The sequence below is a fragment of the Sinohyriopsis cumingii genome, unplaced genomic scaffold, assembly GCF_028554795.1.
Source record: "Sinohyriopsis cumingii isolate HCF-2022 unplaced genomic scaffold, ASM2855479v2 utg000741l, whole genome shotgun sequence".
NCBI classification, from domain to species: domain Eukaryota; kingdom Metazoa; phylum Mollusca; class Bivalvia; order Unionida; family Unionidae; genus Sinohyriopsis; species Sinohyriopsis cumingii.
Genome location: NW_028315927.1, coordinates 1,287,745 through 1,305,000, shown reverse-complemented (window position 1 = coordinate 1,305,000; position 17,256 = coordinate 1,287,745). Strand labels below are relative to the sequence as shown.

Genomic DNA, 17,256 nt, shown 5'->3' with positions numbered 1-17,256 from the left:
CGCTTTTTGTAGTTAGGTTTCCGTTTTTAGTTTTGTTAGAGTTTAGTGATTATTTATTGATTGTGTGGAGTCAGTTATGGGAAGACGTTTACTGAAACAGAGTAATTAGCCACTGTCTAGGATTACACGTCATATGGTACATCATTCAAGAGAATAATATGGATTAGTCTTGGATGTTTGGTTCCCCTTAAATTCATGCTATAATACGCACAAGAATTGAGTAATTTGAGATAAGAATAATTATTTTTATTACATATTTGTTTCGTGTTATGCTGTACATAGCATACATTAACAATATTTGACCTGGAGTATATTGCTAATGGGTCTTAAGATAAGAAACAAGAAAACTCATACAAGCGTGAAATTAGAATTTCGTGACGCGTGGACATCAGATGATTAGAATACAATTACTTGTAGGATTCGGGGTTTAAAAACCCCTCAGCTGGCAACGGCTGTTTCATTAAGGTCTGTATCAATAGCGGAAATAAGGACCTCAAGCCAGACTAAGGCTGGAGTTGGTTGATTTGCTCGATAGTAAGATTGTGAGACCCCATTACGTGTTACAATATATTGTCTGAAAATTAACTGAGTTATCCAAAATGCCTTATTCCTATTTACATATCCACATTAGGATTAAAACAATTATGGAATATTCGGAGATATTTATATGGTGTCAAGAATGTAAGGAACGGACACCACAATTCAGTTTTCTTCCTATGACCCTGAAAATAGTGGGTCCAGAATCGTTTAACCAGAATCGCCTATTCGTTTAGTTATCAGATCATTTAATATGCTAAAGAGCTGTTACTATATCCTAGTGTGGTCCTTGAAAAAATTATCAACTTTTCTTTCTGTGACTTTTTCATGGACTTCTGGTGGGCCGTAAAAAGTATCACTTGCGAAAATAAAATGTATTTTAAGATCATCTCTTCTCTTCTTCTGTATGATAATAGAGCAAACATAATTAGCTTGACCGGTTCAGAAAAGGTATGTGATGCGACAAATTCCAATTATTTCACTCGAATACCACCAATTTCTGAAACATGCAATATCTACATTGATGTTTGGATAAATTATGTCAAAATCAGTTCCTAACATAAGTAAACTCAGTTTGCATCAAAGATAAAGTCTTCATTCTGACCTTAGAAAGTTCTGGTAAATATTTTAACAGGAAGTTGAGATTCATTCCAGTAAATGGTAATTACAACCTAGGTCAAGTGAAAGGACATATAAATTTATTTGATTATAGAGTATTCATTCTTGTCTTGTTTAGAGTCTGCCTTAATGCTGTTTTAATGTTTTAATTTGGGTAGATTTACTTATTTAAATTATTAACTGGAATAACAAAGTACTCAATAATAGTCTTGGACTAAAGCATAACTTTGGAATTATAGTGAATTAAGTCGATGCTTTTTCGGCTAATATTTTTGTGATCCATCAAAATAATGTTATAACATAGCCTTATTACAGGCCATTGGGAAATAAGCACATCCGAGACTACAGGCATATAAACACATTCAATATTGAAAATTTACCTGGAACAATACTGCTATTGAATTAGAAATTTATTCATTATGACTCTTGATAGAACGTTTAGGACTATTTGAAATTTAATTCACAATACATTCTGTCCATTTCCGATTTTCACTTTGTATTCTGTTATGTATATTTGATTTAATGTATATTTGATTTAATTTAATTGTGTATAAGTTTTAAAATCATTTTGTTTTTAATTTAATTACATGTCCAAGTAGTGTAATCTTGTTTACTAGGAATTTGATATTTTCAAGAAATTAGTTTGACAGGACTGTTAGTTGTAAACACCGAACTTTGTAACTTTGCTGACCTAGTTCCTGACCTTGATTGAGAATCAACTAAACAACTACTTTTTTAAATCCATTCTTAATGTGTGAATGCTAATAGTGAAGTCGAAGCTGACTGGGACTACGTGCCTTTAGACATAAATACTTTTACACTTTTCTCGAAATTCTGGAATCTGTTTTGCGTCTCAAGTTACTCTACAAGATATAGAGAAATTATTAAATCGGGCTTCAAAACACTGGAATATAATGTGTTCATTTTGTTGTGACCAATTTGGAGTTATATTTATTATTTTATTATAATTTTTTGGATTTTAAAAGATTATTTCATTTACCTGGAAATATTTGAGTGCTCATACAGAATTCTCGGACAAAGACATTTCTTTAAATTTTATTCCGAAAAACCAACACCAAAATAATATTGTTTATGACTCAGCAAAGAACTGTAGACAAATCTGTACTATAAAGGATATAGCATATGTCGTCGTCTTCCATTTTGGATATTTTGTCGGGACTCGATCTTGAATTCATTAGAACATTTAATTACTAGGACTTCTAAAATTGAATTCGTGGAATATTTTTGGATTATTTCTGGATTTGATTTCTTAAAACCGTAAGTTCTTATTTTTATATATTGTTTTTACAGTTGATCCAGGGAAATAAATCATTTGTTAAATTTTCAAAGCTTGTTGTTTTCACACTTTCATAGTTGCTGTTATAAGAATTCTCGGAAAATAAATTATTGGTGAAATTTTCATAACTTATTGAATTTCGCTCTTTTTCGCTACTTAGTTAAGACCATAGTGTATTAACATAACATATTGATTAATCACTGTAGTATCTTGCTATTTGCTTTTGAAGCCTTACTGTTAGATCCATAGATCTAAAACAGACAAATTAATCAATACCGATTGAAAGCAATCACCGAATACATGTATGATCACACTCGTGACTTTCGTTAATTTAGAGAAAGCAAAATGATCTATATATTCTAACATAAAAGAAAATCAGTTGGAACAAAAAGACAGACGGTAACTACATCTACTTAGATAACCAAAGGAGAGACAATTGTTTTACGTATTTAAATCACGCAGTTGCTTCCCTTACAAGCGTGTGATACATCGGATATAAAGGCGACTCCAGGTGTAGTGGCAAACATAAGGATTTTATCAATTTGCACAACGGTCTAATTTTTTCTATCCTTTTGATTTAATCAAAATAAAGAAATTAAATGAAGGACGGAAGAGAAGGGTGGAAGCTAATTCAACTAAATCTCTTTTTTTTTACAGGACTTTTAAGTGTACTTCCTTTTAAGTCCTACGTTTACTCACAGCCCATTTACACCTCTTAATTCTAAACTAAATATTTGTACTTCGTTTAACATCTTGATTACATGAAACAACGCCTAATGTCACATAATTTCTTTTAAAATAAATAACATCCTTCCTTTAAAACTTGAGTTGTATTGGAAAAAATGTGAAATGTATGAAATGAGGTGGTACAATATAGTCAATTATGTATACTACCACAGTGTTGAAGTTCGAACATTAATTCTACTGCAAGCATCTGCTGCACATTATGGGTTTTATCAGGAATCAAACCGTGTGTTTGTTCTTCAGGATGAGCATATCCATCAATCAAACCATTGCATAGATGTATGTATTTATGTACAGTATGGGCCTAGTCGGGAATCAATCTATTGTGAAAGATACATTGATTTATAAATAGTAGTCTTTAAAATATTTGTTATGGATACTTTGTAGTACGTTGCAATTGCCTAGCAATTAAAATTCTAATTAATTTATCACTGTCCCATATTTTGTCAATACGATCATTTCCTTCGATTTGTTTTTCTTTTGCAGTCCATTTAAGTCTGTCATTTGGAGTTTATTTCAGTAATATTTTAGCTATCATCTATACCAGTCATATATAAACTCAAAACAAACCCGCCATAGCTCACGTAAGGACTAGCCTCCAAACAAAACACAGATTGCACATGTACGTAGTCTTTATATAGAAACTCTGGTAACCTACAATGATCACATCTGGTCTACTTTCCAAACAAAATACAGTGTGTTCTGAACAGCGCAATGAAAACAGAATACTTCATCCCTCACTAACGAACAGCGCAATGAAGGCAGACTAATTCACCGCTCACCACGGCAGTAAGTACCAGCTTGATTTAGTTTCCATTTTGATCTATATTGTTTCGTGAATTTAGCATTAGGACGGCATATGGTAGCGCCTCTGGTACTTGTTGGATTACATTCATTTCGAGAGATTTCGCATAATTCAACAGCACGCGTACAATTTATCACCGAATTGCCTTTGGTAAAATAGTAAATTATACTTTTTATCTCCAACATGAAACGTCAGTGTACTGAGCCAAACTGATAATTGCAGGTAATTACACGAGGAACTCAACAATAACCAGAAGGACAAAACTGAGCACCCTCCCCCCCCCCACCGGTGACTGTTGTCTGTCTACTTGAAATTAACCAAAATTCTCCCATGTTGTAGGGTAAAGATCATTAGCAAGAGAAGCTCAGAGAAACAATATACATATGGTATTGTCTCTAGGCATAACAAAAGAGAATAATATTTCACATGCAAGGCTGTAAAGGCTTATTTATTTCCTGAACTTTGGTCTTGCTGTTCTAAAAGGAATAAATTACTAATATCATAGATTGTTCGATATCGATCCACCGATGAATGGTATTATTAACTTTTGCGATATTTTATCAGAATATAATAAAATTAGTAAAGTCTTACTATGCACCGATTTATCCCTATTATCTGGATTGCAAGACGACAAGTAAAAGCTGGAATAGATACAAGCTATACTTCAGTAACCGTCCTTTAAACATTTGGAAACCTCATTCATCTACCACAAATTGATTGTAACGGTTTTTATATACAAACGTGTGTATGTCATGTTATCCGATACCTTTTATGTACACGATTGCTACGTCATGTTATATTGATACTTTGCATGAATTCCATTTGTATATTATATTAGATATTTTATATCCGATTTGTATATCGTATTATATCCAATACTTCGAAGCATAATTTAACACAGAACGGTTTGTGCGTGCCTCCACATCTGTCGGGTAAGTAAGTGAGCACGCAAAACTAAATACTGTAGAAATGCCCGATCTTGGAGGAAAAATACCATTTAATATTTGTTTCTTTTTTTGTTTCCATTAAATTATAAACGTGAACACACGCACACACACACACACACACACACACACACATACATACATACGTTTTCCGAGAAGACATTTTGACTTATTAACTATGCATATATATTTAGATGTTTAATGAAAGGTTTGTTCTCGATTCATATATAGCTATAGCTACATTTCAAAACAAAAGCAAATCTTATCTTCACTGCATATTATTTATGTAAGTGAAAGCTGAAAATTGAGCTGGGCAACAGTGGTACAATATAAATGCCACATGCATGCCTACTGATATAAAAACTGGGATAAAATAGAAATTTACTTACCTAATACCAGGGTCAGAACATCAGAAATTGCTAAATTGAGAAGATAGTAGTTCGTGGCTGTGTGCATATATGCATTTCTTCCAATCACTATACAGGTACACAAATTCCCAATAATTCCGGTGATTAAAATTAAAGAATACACCAACGTTAAAAAGGCAACTGACGTTAGATCCTTCCGCTTTTCGCCAAGACTCATTCGTAGTAGCAAATCGACGTTAACGTCAGTGATGTTTTGTGAAATTAACGTAACATACGCTGCCAATGACTTATTATTAGCACTCAACGTTTCCAGCTCTTGTATCATCGGTTCCGTCATTATAACTTATTAACACTCAACGTTTCAAACTATTGAATCATCAGTTCCGTCATAATAACCCATTATTAGCACTCGACGTTTCCAACTGTGGTACCATTATTGCTACTTAAGAATATAAATATCCTGGTTTGACTGTCTTCACATCGACGATATTTTAGAAATTCACATTAGAATCCTTTTCTCTCACATTTAAGGAGATAATTTTCCCATTGCAGTCATCCAGTAATCACCTGCACTTGATTACTGTCAAGAGAAATACATTGGATAATGCAAAAATTGAATTAGAATGAAGTACTGCACTTCTTTGTAAAGTACAATCTTAGTCATAAAATCAATGTGACGTAAAATTTAGCCGCAAATCAAATAATTAATTAAAGTGAATCCATACAGATTAACTATCTAACCGATTAACACTAAAATACATTTTCATGTTATGACAACTTTTAACTTTGCGTCCCATCAACAGCATTCCACTTTGCGTCTTATTGGCAATGGCGCAAGACGAGTTGGACATCAATCCGAGATTTCTTGTGGGTTACCATTACGTAGAATCAATAATACGCTGAGAGAGCATAGAAATCAAACAGGCTTAGTTATGTTAGCTCAGATAGGCAAGTCAGATAGTTGGCATCTTCTTGCTTTGCGACGTTCTGAATACTGAGCAGTATATGCAGAGGCTTTCATTGCTATATGAATGAAAACCTCGGCATATACAGCCGTCAGGTTACATATTGCTGAAAAGCGCGCTACCTGTAGTCCTTCATGGTGAAGTGGCGATCACAATGCCTTGAAATTAGTACAACAGTTGCACAAAGTACAAAAATTGTTCGCATGTAATATGTCTATGGAATTACAAGTAGACAGACCGATATTTAGAAAATAATGCACTGTGTATGAATAAGTGTCATCGAAATATTCAAATGTTGGAAAATTAGTACACGGAATTGTTTAGATTAATAAAATATAAAGAAATGTGCATGAAATAATCTGAGTTAATGCACATGCTAATTCGTTTAAAGCCGCAGTCTTCTTATAAGATGATTTTTTAAAATTTATTTTTCGAATCACACTGGTTTATCTTTGTGGGGCAAATATTAAAACTCTTTGATATGATTTTGACGCAAAAGTGTTGAAAACAAGACAGCAACTAGCACAGTAATGTAAAAACATTTTATAAAGAAAATTATTTACCTATTAAAAAGTACATATTTGAAGGGAGTAACACTCTAAGACTTTAAAATTGATGCATTTTCTGCCGATTCAGTATTAAACAGCATCGCATAGCTATGTTGAAGTTTGTGATATCTATTTAACTGACATTTCAACCGAAACTAAATTGTCATACAGCTTAATAAAATAAGAAGATTGCTCTTTGTTACTAAGTAATTTTTCGCGGACTTGACAATTTGATGACTGCAGACAGGAAACTGTACTCACTGATTGTGATTAATATCAAGAGACAGCGACACATCGCCTCTCACTTCATGAAACAATCATTCAGACTGATTGATACGAGACATACACTGCGATTCGCATTTACCGTCTTCACGCGAATCAAACAAGGAAGCATTGCAATAGATGTTGAATATTCAGCCATACAAATCTGCCAGCATTACATTTTACTTACTTTACCGATGATTATGTGCACGTGTTTTTAAACATTGTATACTTAACTGTATACAATCTTTAGTGTGTGTGCGTGTGTTTATAACTACGTAAAATAGTTTTATTTCAAGAGGTTTGAAAATATAGATTGCATTGATGCGCACCTCTCCATGTATTGCAGTGAGCTAACTATAAACTGCGAAATACGCAATCTCTCGTGACGTAAATGGCCGATAGATGACGTTTTATGTTATTCGCTTTTAAACATAAAATACAAAGTATAACATAGTCCCTGATATTTCAACAAGCCATACCCCAACACATCCAGGGTCATAATGCTCAAAGTTCAAATGTTGTTATTGTTCCACCATTTTTAATGTTGATCCGCAAGAACGAATGTAATGATTTCCTCTCATTATAATGTTGATCTGCAAGAATGAATGATGTGATTTTCCCCATTTTAACGTTGATCCGCAAGAACGAATGTAGTAATTTTCACCCATTATAATGTTGATCTGCAAGAATGAATGATGTGATTTTTTCCCCATTTTAACGTTGATCCGCAAGAACGAATGTAGTTATTGTCCCCATTATAATGTTGATCTGCAAGAATGAATGTCGTGATTGTTCCCTTTGTCACTTCCCTTTGTTACAGAGAACGAATGTTTTAATTTTGCCCGCATTGTCACTTTCATCCGTTAAAGGAAAAGCATGTTGTAAATTTTTCCCCATTGTTCCTTTAACCTGTTATAGAGAACCAATGGAGGAATTGTTGTTCCTATTGTCACTTTAATCAGTTTGAGTTTGAGAGATCTGACAGGTTAGAATTATTTTTGAACATATGAAATCAGCACAGAGAATTGTCTTGGCGTTAGTCTGGGACTTTTTCTATTGTCTTTTTTTTTATTTATTTGAATTAACAAAATAAATAATTTATCCAAGGCTTCGAGCCTGTCGTAGAATTTCATTATACATAAATATACAAAGAACAGGGAGTACTAATGTATATTGACTATATAAAACTATGTCATTGATTTCAACATAATGAAAGAACCACATAATGACAGTGCTATTTATAAAGTAGGCCTACAATGTAATGAGTGCAATTTATTAATTTGGTCTACATTTTAATGACAGTGCAATGTATAAAGTTGGAGTAGGACATAATGACAGTGCAATGTATAAAGTTGGAGTAGAAAATAATGACAGTGCAATGTATAAAGTTGGGATAGAACATAATGACAGTCCAATGTATAAAGTTGGAGTAGGACATAATGACAGTGCAATGTATAAAGTTGGAGTAGGACATAATGACAGTGCAATGTATAAAGTTGGAGTAGAACATAATGACAGTGCAATGTATAAAGTTGGAGTATGACATAATGACAGTGCAATGTATGAAGTTGGAGTAGGACATAATGACAGTGCAATGTATAAAGTTGGAGTATGACATAATGACAGTGCAATGTATAAAGTTGGAGTAGAGCATAATGACAGTCCAATGTATAAAGTTGGAGTATGACATAATGACAGTCCAATGTATAAAGTTGGAGTAGAGCATAATGACAGTGCAATGTATAAAGATGGGATAGAACATAATGACAGTGCAATGTATAAAGTTGGAGTAGGACATAATGACAGAGCAATGTATAAAGTTGGAGTATGACATAATGACAGTGCAATGTATAAAGTTGGAGTAGAGCATAATGACAGTCCAATGTATAAAGTTGGAGTATGACATAATGACAGTCCAATGTATAAAGTTGGAGTAGAGCATAATGACAGTGCAATGTATAAAGATGGGATAGAACATAATGACAGTGCAATGTATAAAGTTGGAGTAGAGCATAATGACAGTCCAATGTATAAAGTTGGAGTATGACATAATGACAGTGCAATGTATAAAGTTGGAGTATGACATAATGACAGTGCAATGTATAAAGTTGGAGTAGAACATAATGACAGGGCAATGTATAAAGTTGGAGTAGAACATAATGACAGTGCAATGTATAAAGTTGGAGTATGACATAATGACAGTGCAATGTATAAAGTTGGAGTAGAGCATAATGACAGTCCAATGTATTAAGTTGGAGTATGACATAATGACAGTCCAATGTATAAAGTTGGAGTAGAGCATAATGACAGTGCAATGTATAAAGTTGGGATAGAACATAATGACAGTGCAATGTATAAAGTTGGAGTAGAGCATAATGACAGTCCAATGTATAAAGTTGGAGTATGACATAATGACAGTGCAATGTATGAAGTTGGAGTATGACATAATGACAGTGCAATGTATAAAGTTGGAGTAGAACATAATGACAGTGCAATGTATAAAGTTGGGATAGAACATAATGACAGTGCAATGTATAAAGTTGGGATAGAACATAATGACAGTCCAATGTATAAAGTTGGAGTAGAACATAATGACAGTGCAATGTATAAAGTTGGAGTAGGACATAATGACAGTGCAATGTATAAAGTTGGAGTAGAACATAATGACAGAGCAATGTATAAAGTTGGAGCAGAACATAATGACAGTCCAACGTATAAAGTTGGAGTAGAACATAATGACAGTCCAATGTATAAAGTTGGAGTAGGACATAATGACAGTGCAATGTATAAAGTTGGAGTATGACATAATGACAGTGCAATATATAAAGTTGGAGTAGGACATAATGACAGTGCAATGTATAAAGTTGGAGTAGGACATAATGACAGAGCAATGTATAAAGTTGGAGTAGAACATAATGACAGTGCAATGTATAAAGTTGGAGTAGGACATAATGACAGTCCAACGTATAAAGTTGGAGTAGAGCATAATGACAGTGCAATGTATAAAGTTGGGATAGAACATAATGACAGTGCAATGTATAAAGTTGGGACAGAACATAATGACAGTCTAATGTATAAAGTTGGAGTAGGACATAATGACAGTGCAATGTATAAAGTTGGAGTATGACATAATGACAGTGCAATGTATAAAGTTGGAGTAGGACATAATGACAGTGCAATGTATAAAGTTGGAGTAGGACATAATGACAGAGCAATGTATAAAGTTGGAGTAGAACATAATGACAGTGCAATGTATAAAGTTGGAGTAGGACATAATGACAGTGCAATGTATAAAGTTGGAGTAGGACATAATGACAGTGCAATGTATAAAGTTGGAGTAGGACATAATGACAGTGCAATGTATAAAGTTGGAGTAGAACATAATGACAGTGCAATGTATAAAGTTGGAGTATGACATAATGACAGTGCAATGTATAAAGTTGGAGTAGAACATAATGACAGTGCAATGTATAAAGTTGGGATAGAACATAATGACAGTGCAATGTATAAAGTTGGAGTAGGACATAATGACAGTGCAATGTATAAAGTTGGAGTATGACATAATGACAGTGCAATGTATAAAGTTGGGATAGAACATAATGACAGTCCAATGTATAAAGTTGGAGTAGAGCATAATGACAGTGCAATGTATAAAGTTGGAGTAGAACATAATGACAGTGGAATGTATAAAGTTGGAGTAGGACATAATGACAGTGCAATGTATAAAGTTGGAGTATGACATAATGACAGTGCAATGTATAAAGTTGGAGTAGAACATAATGACAGTGCAATGTATAAAGTTGGAGTAGAACATAATGACAGTGCAATGTATAAAGTTGGAGTAGAGCATAATGACAGTGCAATGTATAAAGTTGGAGTAGAACATAATGACAGTGCAATGTATAAAGTTGGAGTATGACATAATGACAGTGCAATGTATAAAGTTGGAGTAGAACATAATGACAGTGCAATGTATAAAGTTGGAGTAGAACATAATGACAGTTGATGTATAAAGTTGGAGTATGACATAATGACAGTGCAATGTATAAAGTTGGAGTAGGACATAATGACAGTGCAATGTATAAAGTTGGAGTAGGACATAATGACAGTGCAATGTATGAAGTTGGAGTAGGACATAATGACAGTGCAATGTATAAAGTTGGAGTAGGACATAATGACAGTGCAATGTATAAAGTTGGAGTATGACATAATGACAGTGCAATGTATAAAGTTGGAGTAGAACATAATGACAGTGCAATGTATAAAGTTGGAGTATGACATAATGACAGTGCAATGTATAAAGTTGGAGTAGAACATAATGACAGTGCAATATATAAAGTTGGAGTAGGACATAATGACAGTGCAATGTATAAAGTTGGGATAGAACATATTGACTGTGCAATGTATAAAGTTGGAGTAGAACATAATGACAGTGCAATGTACGAAGTTTGAGTATATCATACATGTGTGACTTGAAGTGCATGCTTTAGTAATTAGATCTCCTTTATATGGCGGCATTATATCACACTATACAAGTATTAGATTGTTTCTAACAGTACTATTCATAATGGTGAACCAGAGTGGGCTAATGTCCCGAAAACGACATAGAGGCTCTCAGACAATACTCTTTCAATGGTTTATTATTCTGATTATTTCGTCCACAAAATGAGCAGTAGTTATTTTATTACACCAAACAATTTCTTGCAGCTTTCAAGTCATCTAAACATCCATTCACTTTTACATAGTTCACGGCATCCATACTCGCTAATATTATTCTGCTTACATTTATTTGAATGTTCGCCCTACCTAGTATATCCACATTATATACAAATATACAGTTTTTGTTTTTACCTTCACGTTTGTTTCCACGTTATGTGAAACACGGTTAATGTGTGACTGTAGCATTTACAGACTAATACTGTTTCAAGAACATAATTAGATAATATCATCGAATTCCTGTTACAAGCTCCGATTTTGAATACATATGGATAATCTGGTTTCCTAATGTTGATGGCCTACGTACGGTTTTATTGTGGGTTTTTTCCGTTCAGGATGAAAACTGAACATATTTTACATGTCATTTGATGCTCAATGTAGCTTTCTTTTAGCTTCTCTTATATCGATGTATATTGATAATTGCAATAGTTCCTATCCAAATACAGCCCAATTACTAACTTGAAACTTATTCAATGCAGTTTAGAATTCAAGTTGATCTATTTACTTCTTGAACCAATATAGAAGAAGAAAAGTCTTTCTGTAATTGCTTTCACCCTTTGTAAACATTATTAAAAATCTAACTGACTCGTGAATGGGATTTGATTAATCTGAATTAAGAGCCAATCTATTGCTAAAATAACGCGGTGAAGGAAAACATGAAATCAACTGTATTAGACATTTAACCGAAACAAAAAGCTCAGTCATTACTTCTTACACTCTCCCCTAAATCAGCGAAAAGTCAACGTCTTTGGTACTGATAATCAGTCAATGCAAGTAAAATCTACAGTTCTGAAATAATATTTGCAGTTAGTTTCAAAATGGGAAAATAGAAAGGGGTTTTCTATTAATAAAATGTGACGAACTATCTATTAAAATAATTTAGTTAATGCTATTTTAGTTTATTTACTACAGCAACCTTCTTATTTGATATGGTTTTGACTGAAGCAAATGTTAATAAAAACAATAATAACAGCATTCAATGCTTTAACAATCAATAACAAAAAAAGCAAGCTCACGTTTTAAAGTATAAACAAAATAGCAAGTTTTGAAGATTAAAAAATAACCATTTTACTTAGAATTGAGTCTCAGTAATAGTTATGTTGTAGTTATGGGACCGTTAAACAGCTGCGAATTCCGATAGTGAAGCCAAAAACTAAAGTGAGACATAGTTTAACGTAATGAAAAGATTGCTAAATTCTTAATCTCTTAAACGCGGATTTGGTAGATTTGTGATTGAAAACAGGATGATACATTTATCGGGTGTGATTGATATGAAATGTATGCCTATATTTGAAACGTTCCATTGAAAATGGTCCATAAACTCCAAAGTGATCAAGCAATAATTTTAAACTGATTAATAATTTGTGTCATTTATGGGAAACATTTATAACGATTCGTGTATTGCTACCTCAGGCGAATCGAAAGACGTAAGCAAACCAATGTGCGTCGAATACACACTTTTCCTAAATTGTTAGTATCAGTTTATTTATTATGAAATGATTGTTGCTTTCAAACATATTACATTTTATCACATAGCCATGTGCGTGTCTGTCTGGTTTTCAAAGGAATTAAACTCGTTTTATGTAAGTAATTTCTAACACATAGTCCACATAGCATAGTTGTATATGTATTAATGTATTACACCCACACAAACTGAGAAAACCCAGATCTGCGATAACGTAAAGTGCAGACAGATCACGATCTCTGTTGTTATTTCAAATCATAAAGCATTCAGAGTAATATAGACCCTTATCTGTCAGCGAACAATGCACTAACACCAATGAAAAGACGTTGCTCGCAGTTGGTAGAACGCTCTACATGAAAGAAATAGTGTTTGGGAAACAGAAGTAAGATTGTTTAATGCACTTGTTGTCCGTTTTATTTCAATTTTAATGAAGGAATAATAATTTATTTTTAATTGTAATGGCCTATAGTATAATTACATTCTAGATCGATGAACACATAGCATGGAGGGAGTATGCATGCCGACTATACAACACTACATAAATGACCACTAAAAATGAGAGATTTGTATGATCAGAGTGGATGTTCAAAAACAGATTGATAATGTGTGTCATGATACAGGGATGTTAATATTTTGTGCTCTTCTCTACTTCAGCGGGTTATATAAACAATACAGTTAATACCCTTTCTACCAGCATCGAAACACTACCTCTTTAATTGCAAACCATACTTATTATTCTCCCCAAATAGAAGACAATATATTATATCAGCTCAATCCTTGAAGCTGTCATATGATGCTTTAATTGTCTTTCATCGTGTTTCCGGCACCCACGATGGCTGCTATTTTGATTACGTTTGATTCAAATGTTCGCCCAGCTGTGGCGTGAATGCAGATGTTGTTTACATCGAAGACGGTTTTATTGTAAGAAGCGCAAGTTCAACAATCCTTGTTCTACGCACGGGAGATTAACACTGATTTATTATCCAGAGGAAATAATTAATTACCTCCGTTGTCAGCAGGTAGTGGAGAGTGGATGATCTTAGGGTTACATTCAATTTATTCAACATAAGGATGATTCTAATTGCTGTTGTATAAAAAAACGTGTGAACAATAATGAGCATGGGGATGTGGATACGTAAGTTGCTTGATTTATGTCTTTGTTTGAACAGCAAAACAGTGGAATCTAGATAAATCAAACACCAACCACTCCTATACACTACATCATTCGAAGGAAATACTAAGTTGTGGAGTGAAACTAGAAGCACGAAGACTCAGACAAGAAAGGATATTTAATTGGTCATCGGCCTAAGAAGGAAACCGTATTTCCTTGACGGAAAATAATAAAATAAGAAAGGACGCATTACTATATCTGTGTAGCCGTCCTCGCACAATTTATTAATTTGTTCCTCATTTGATTCGTTTTACCGAACGAAAGCGACATTTGTGATTGATCGGTATATTTTAAACATGCAATCAATTCGAATTTTGCGTTTATTTATTAATACATTAGAGTTCTAATAGAAACATGATTCTTCAGACAGGGCATTTTATTTAAATTTTAAGCCGTGCACATTTCTCTTCAACTTCGTATGGATATGTGCATTGTTTAATCTTTTAAAACAAAACAGACTACGAAATATCTTATGTACGCCGTGTCTGCTAAGTTTACCATTCTTACTTATCAGAAAGTGATATATTTTAATTTTAGAAATGATGTGGGTAAGACTCAGGATTACTCTTTGAATTGCTTTTATTTAGCAGAAATGAGTCTCTGGCACTTACACACAGCGGACTATTCGATCTTCAAATATTACAAGATAATTACTCTTACTCAGACAAATTACTCGTTAAATGTGCCACTTAATTTCATTCTTAACAATGCAGTGCGTAGTTGATTGTCGTAGATATATCAGTATACATTGTACGAATGATATATATGTTCTTTTCTGTTTACAATGTTTTTACTTTATATCTATATTTTATTTAGATGTATGGACTAGGAAGTCTGAAATAAAGAATACTTATCTTATTATCTTATCTTATCTTAATTCCAAGATAGTATTATTTCCACGCTGAATGATGATCAACCCGACGATAATGTTAAAAACATTATGCAGAATCAATGTCGCTATCAAGTACGTCAGTGTTTGCTAATTAAAACACCACTACAGAAAAGTTTATTTCTCAAGATTGCGTATACGAATCTCAAGATCATGCATACGAATCCGTTGAAATAGTATTGATGTTATCACCCAGATAAACTGTTATTTCACGAGTGTAGCCATCTGTGCCTAATTTTAAGCCCCGTTTCTTTAACAGGATAATGTAATATTATCACCCACGTGTTCCAAACTCGCGATTTTGAACACACACACACACACACACACACACACACATATATATATATATATATATATATATATATATATATATATATATATATATATATCTTACTCTTCTAATATTGCTTGTTACCGCTCCGGTGGCCTAGTGGTTAGAGCGTCCGCCTTTCGGATTCGGGAGGACATGAGTTCGATCCCCGGCCGAGTGATACCAAAGACTTTAAAAAAATGGCACTAACAGCTACCGCGCTTGGCGCTCAGCATTAAGAGGATAGTGTTAGGACTAGTCACACTGCAGATATTGTAGTGATATGACTGTAAAATTGTTAAAGCTGCGTTAAAAATCAAAAGCAAGCACACACACACACACACACACACACACACACAGACACTAATATTGCTTGTTTATGTATGTCACTTTTGTCCAGCACAGAAAATCATGAAAACTGAACACAATATATTAGTCCTTGAAACGAAGTTGCTTGATAGTTCCTTGTGGCCAAGTGTATCCTATACTTATTCACATTAGTAATTTATAGAGTTGGCTGTAATACTATTCTGATTCACATTATTAATTTACAGAGTTGGCTGTACTCCTTTACTGATTCACATTATTAATTTACAGAGTTGGCTGTACTCCTTTACTGATTCACATTAGTAATTTACAGAGTTGGCTGTACTCCTTTACTGATTCACATTAGTAATTTACAGAGTTGACTGTAATCCTATACTTATTCACATTAGTAATTTACAGAGTTGACTGTAATCCTATACTGATTCACATTAGTAGTTTATAGACTTGACTGTAATCCTGTACTGATTCACATTAGTAGTTTATAGACTTGACTGTAATCCTATACTGGTTCACATTAGTAATTTACAGAGTTGACTGTAATCCTATACTGATTCACATTAGTAGTTTATAGACTTGGCTGTAATCCTATACTGGTTCACATTAGTAATTTAAAGAGTTGGCTGCAATCCTTTACTGATTCACATTAGTAATTAATATAATTAGCGAAAATCCAGCTACAGCCCAATTACTAACACGAGACTTAATGTGTATAGCTCAGATCAATTCACTTGATTAAAATATAGTTAACAAGTTACTTACTGAAGCAAGATCGAAGGATAAATGTCTTTCTGTAATTTGTTTACACCAACTGGAAACATTATTTAGAACCACAATGACAAAGAAAAGAGACCTTCTCTAACAGTCATGAATGGGAATTAGATTTCCACTGGTTTTAAGATCGAATTAACCTCCCATATATTGAATGAAAAAGAATACGGAGAGAGAAAAATGATATCAATTAAACGAGACATTTGCCCAAACCCAAATCCCCACCTCGAAAAGAAACAAGAAATGTTTCGACATTGCTGAGGATACTCTCTCCCTCACAACAAAAGATATTCAACCATTTTGCCATTTTGGTTTTGGCGCTCAGTAACCATAAATCAAATGCACAGGTCTTCAATAAAATTTGCAATTAATTTTAAATGGAAAACATAATTACAATACATCTTGTGTAGTATAGGCAAAACGTTAAAAACCCAGTAATTAATCGATTAATTATTTGACACCATACATTGCGCTAGACGCTTCGCCCAACACGTTTGGTGATATGACATTAGTAAATATA

At 33.5% G+C, this 17,256-nt stretch overlaps 1 protein-coding gene and 1 long non-coding RNA gene across 4 annotated transcripts in view; one reads left to right on the top strand and one right to left on the bottom strand.

Moving 5' to 3' along the window:
* Positions 1-17,256, bottom strand: part of LOC149773255 (neuropeptides capa receptor-like) — a 196,546-nt gene that overhangs the window by 143,614 nt on the left and 35,676 nt on the right. For 2 of the 3 annotated variants that reach the window (XM_089946553.1, XM_089946555.1), the window contains exon 1: positions 5,335-6,404. The exons of the other annotated variant lie outside the window; for it this stretch is intronic. In XM_089946553.1, coding sequence (XP_089802679.1) covers positions 5,335-5,650 — 316 coding nt within the window. In that variant the 5' untranslated portion in view covers positions 5,651-6,404. Of the gene's footprint in view, positions 1-5,334; positions 6,405-17,256 lie in introns of those variants that run through there. 3 annotated transcript variants of the gene reach the window in all.
* LOC149773254 (uncharacterized) overlaps positions 3,458-17,256 on the top strand; it is an 85,178-nt gene continuing 71,379 nt past the window's right edge. The window contains exon 1 of the long non-coding RNA XR_016417436.1: positions 3,458-3,985. This is a non-coding gene — a long non-coding RNA (uncharacterized LOC149773254). The remainder of the gene's footprint in view (positions 3,986-17,256) is intronic.